Source organism: Poromitra crassiceps (genome assembly GCF_964638095.1).
Source record: "Poromitra crassiceps genome assembly, chromosome: 1".
In the NCBI taxonomy this organism is placed as follows: Eukaryota; Metazoa; Chordata; class Actinopteri; order Beryciformes; family Melamphaidae; genus Poromitra; species Poromitra crassiceps.
In genome coordinates, this window is record NC_139623.1 from 116,704,948 (window position 1) to 116,708,278 (window position 3,331).

At 41.8% G+C, this 3,331-nt stretch overlaps 1 protein-coding gene across 1 annotated transcript in view; it reads left to right on the forward strand.

Moving 5' to 3' along the window:
* Positions 1-1,706: 1,706 nt before the first annotated feature.
* LOC310772795 (uncharacterized protein) overlaps positions 1,707-3,331 on the forward strand; it is a gene marked incomplete at both ends in the record, with an annotated part of 63,516 nt that continues 61,891 nt past the window's right edge. Inside the window, 3 exons of the mRNA XM_083632717.1 lie at positions 1,707-1,715; positions 1,843-1,966; positions 2,460-2,525. Of these exons, the coding sequence (XP_083488843.1) occupies positions 1,707-1,715; positions 1,843-1,966; positions 2,460-2,525 (199 nt within the window). The remainder of the gene's footprint in view (positions 1,716-1,842; positions 1,967-2,459; positions 2,526-3,331) is intronic.

Consider the following 3,331-nt stretch of genomic DNA (forward strand, 5'->3'; position numbering starts at 1 on the left):
TTATGACTCCTGAAGATTTCCCTATGGGGGATTTTCTATCCTATTCACCTTATGTAGAAGAGACAGTCTGGCTTGAGAGACTAACAGGAAGTGTACACAATTGGAAGTTCTGATTGGGTTTACACTTCCTGTGACTCATAAACCTAGACTGACTCATATGTGAGTCAAACTAGGTTTGACCAGGTGAGTCAGACTAGTTTGAGCAGGTAAAACAGCCGGTGTTTTGAACAGGAAGTCGTGACACAATGGGTCAAGTGGGCGGGGCTACATAAGGTGAATACTTCACTGATGCCCTCCTCTCACTTCTCAGGAGGAGCATCATCATAGCATGAGTCATAATACGCTAAATTTGTTTTTTTAATTGTATCATTAAAGTTTATTGAACCTTCTTACTAGTAGGGGTGGGAGAAAAAATCGATTCACCTAAGTATCGCGATTTTTAATGTCACGATTTTTTGAATCGATCTTTTATTCCAGAATCGATAATCGCAAAAAAAAAAAAAAAAAATTGGGTGCCCGCAGTCAGGCCACTCACTGAACAGCAGGCCAGGCGCCGCCTACTGGTTTACTAGTGGTTTTATTACTTTATTAGTTAGTCTGAAGTAATAATTACACTTCAGGGTTAAAGTGGGTGCATCTCATTGTAAAATTGGACTTGGCCCAAATTGGGCTTCAAACGGCCCAAATTGGGCTTCAAACGGCGCAAATCTGGCTCCAAACGACCCAAATTGGGCTTCAAACGGCCCAAATCTGGCTTCAAACGACCCAAATTGGGCTTCAAAAGGCCCAAATTTCACGCGCGTCGGCCCTTATCGGCCTGGCCTGCTTGGTATCTAATGCCCGGCCTGAATTATGATCCCAGTCCGCCCCTGTTTTTAACTATATCGCCCAGCCCTACTCATGATATAATATCTACAGTCTCTAGTGTATGATTCAACTTTTCCCATGTTCCCAAATTTAGTGTAAAAAAGCAAACAAACTGAAAAAAGAAAAGAAAAAAAGAAACAAAAATCGCAATAAATCGTAATATCGAATCGCGATAATCGTAGAATCGCAATACTTAAGAATCGCAATATATATCGAATCGGCACCCAAGTATCGTGATAGTATCGAATCGGGAGATAAATGAATCGGCACAGCCCTACTTACTAGTCTCTCATGATATATATATATATATATATATATATATATATATATATATATATATAGTGTATATATATTGTGTGTGTGTGTTGCAATTTTTACTGTTACGGAGTTCATTTTGTGCACTTTTTGAAGTCACTGATTGTACATTTTCCTCAGCTATCTTTTGTTTATCATTTGTGTGTGTGGCCTTTTGTTGCCTTTTTATCATAATGTGGTTTGTAAATGCTTTCTTTGCATGTGTTGCATGTTTTCTTTTTTCTTTTGACTTTATATGTGAATGATTTTGTTATTTTAGGATAGCTTTGAAGGGTTTGTCTTCTCCTAAAGTTTGTATGTCTTTCGTGTCTTTTCTTCCTTTTATCCTCTCATTGTGAAGTGTTTTGTAAACTGCGAGAAAGCCAGTGTATAAATAAAGCTTGACTTACTTACAATACCAGCACTTGCTTACATGAGAGCTGCTTAACTTTACAAAAGTGTCTGGGCGAGTCAAAGCCAGATTAGCACCCCCTAATGTGCGGGGCTTGGTGCTCCGTGCCCCCCCTGGGCACCATATGGTCGATATGGGGAGAGTAGACCAACATACACATCCAACACTCTTCCACTCTGAACGAGATGTACTATTAGCCTTGTCTTTGCTCATTTATGACACATGAAACCATCTGAAACAGTTGTGATCTCCGTTACAACTGTCTGCAGAATGCTGCTGGTGTTTTGAGCAGTGTGCCGTTTGCTCTGCAGGTGTCTCTCCTTCCCTGGCTGCTGCTCCTCCTGTGTTCCCTCTCCTCTCTCGGTCAGGACGAGCACTCCGGATACCACTCAGGTCTCCACACACTCAGCACACCGCTGCCTGCTGCAAACCTACTTCATTCAATAAAAAAAAAAGGCCTGTTTGTCACACATGCTTTAGAGGCTTTTTAGAGCAACAAAAAGACAGTTAATTTAAAATGAGGAAAACAAGTTTAGCAGAATGTACCACACCAGCTTGTTTGTATTTCACTTACGTTAATATAATACACAAGACAGGTCAAAGTGCATTCTCATACAACTTAACTTCCTAGCTGACTGCAGTCCTATGATTTTGATTCAACCATCATGTGTATTAAACCTGGAACAGCACCTGTTGTTTACTCAGCCAGCCTAAAGTGAAGAGGGCTCGTCCGGGATTTGAACCCGGGACCTCTCGCACCCGAAGCGAGAATCATACCCCTAGACCAACGAGCCAGTTCCTGACAGCCTGGCCACAGAAACCACAGTTAACTCTCACACTCTCTGTCTCTCTCTCTCTCTCTCTCGATGTGTGTGTGCGCACATAGGTGAGGAACACACCTATGAAGGCTCCTTGGTCGACCACTATGACAACTCAGTCTACCCTCATCCAGGTGAGTGACACACACAGCACTGTGCCTGTTTGAACTAAGCTGGTAGTTTATGCCAGCCTCCTTCTACAGGTATCTGTGTTGCTATATTTGTCCACGAGAGTTGACTTATGTGAGTGTGTGTCAGCAGTTACAACAGCTACCCTTTAACCTTTACTGTAGGAGAGTCCCACTGAAATTAAGAATGTCAAGACAGATATGTAATAATTAGCCCAACAACATACAACAAAGTACACATAAAACAATCCATAAAACAAGGTCAAACTGTATGAACTAAAAACAGGTATATTATATATTATTATATAATATATTATTATATATAATATATTTAAGCAATATAGCATGAGAGAAAGTGTGTTGTAGCGAATATATCCCGCTGATAAGCTGTTATCCCACGAGGCCGCAGGCCGAGTGGGATAACAGCTTATCAGCGGGATATATGCCACAACACCACGCAGCTCGAGTGCTATATTGCTTTTATAAAACGGTTTCCAAGTATAATAATATAATAATAATAATACTATAAGTCCGACTGGCATGGTATTCTGATAGAGTCAGTTGAAACACTACTGTAAGGCGGGACCGCAAGAACGTGCGGGTGATTTGATTGGATCGTTCTGGAGACTGAAGTTGACATTGGCCAATCCTGGCGCTTGCTGAGAAGCTGAGCGCTTTCTGGAAAGCCGACAGGCAGCTCGAGCGCAGCGCTGCATTCTCAGCGCTTGCTGAGAAGCTGAATGCTTTCTGCAAAGCCCGACACCAACTAACGTTACGGGGTTAAATGCGGGGGTTAACAGCCTTTCTTTTGC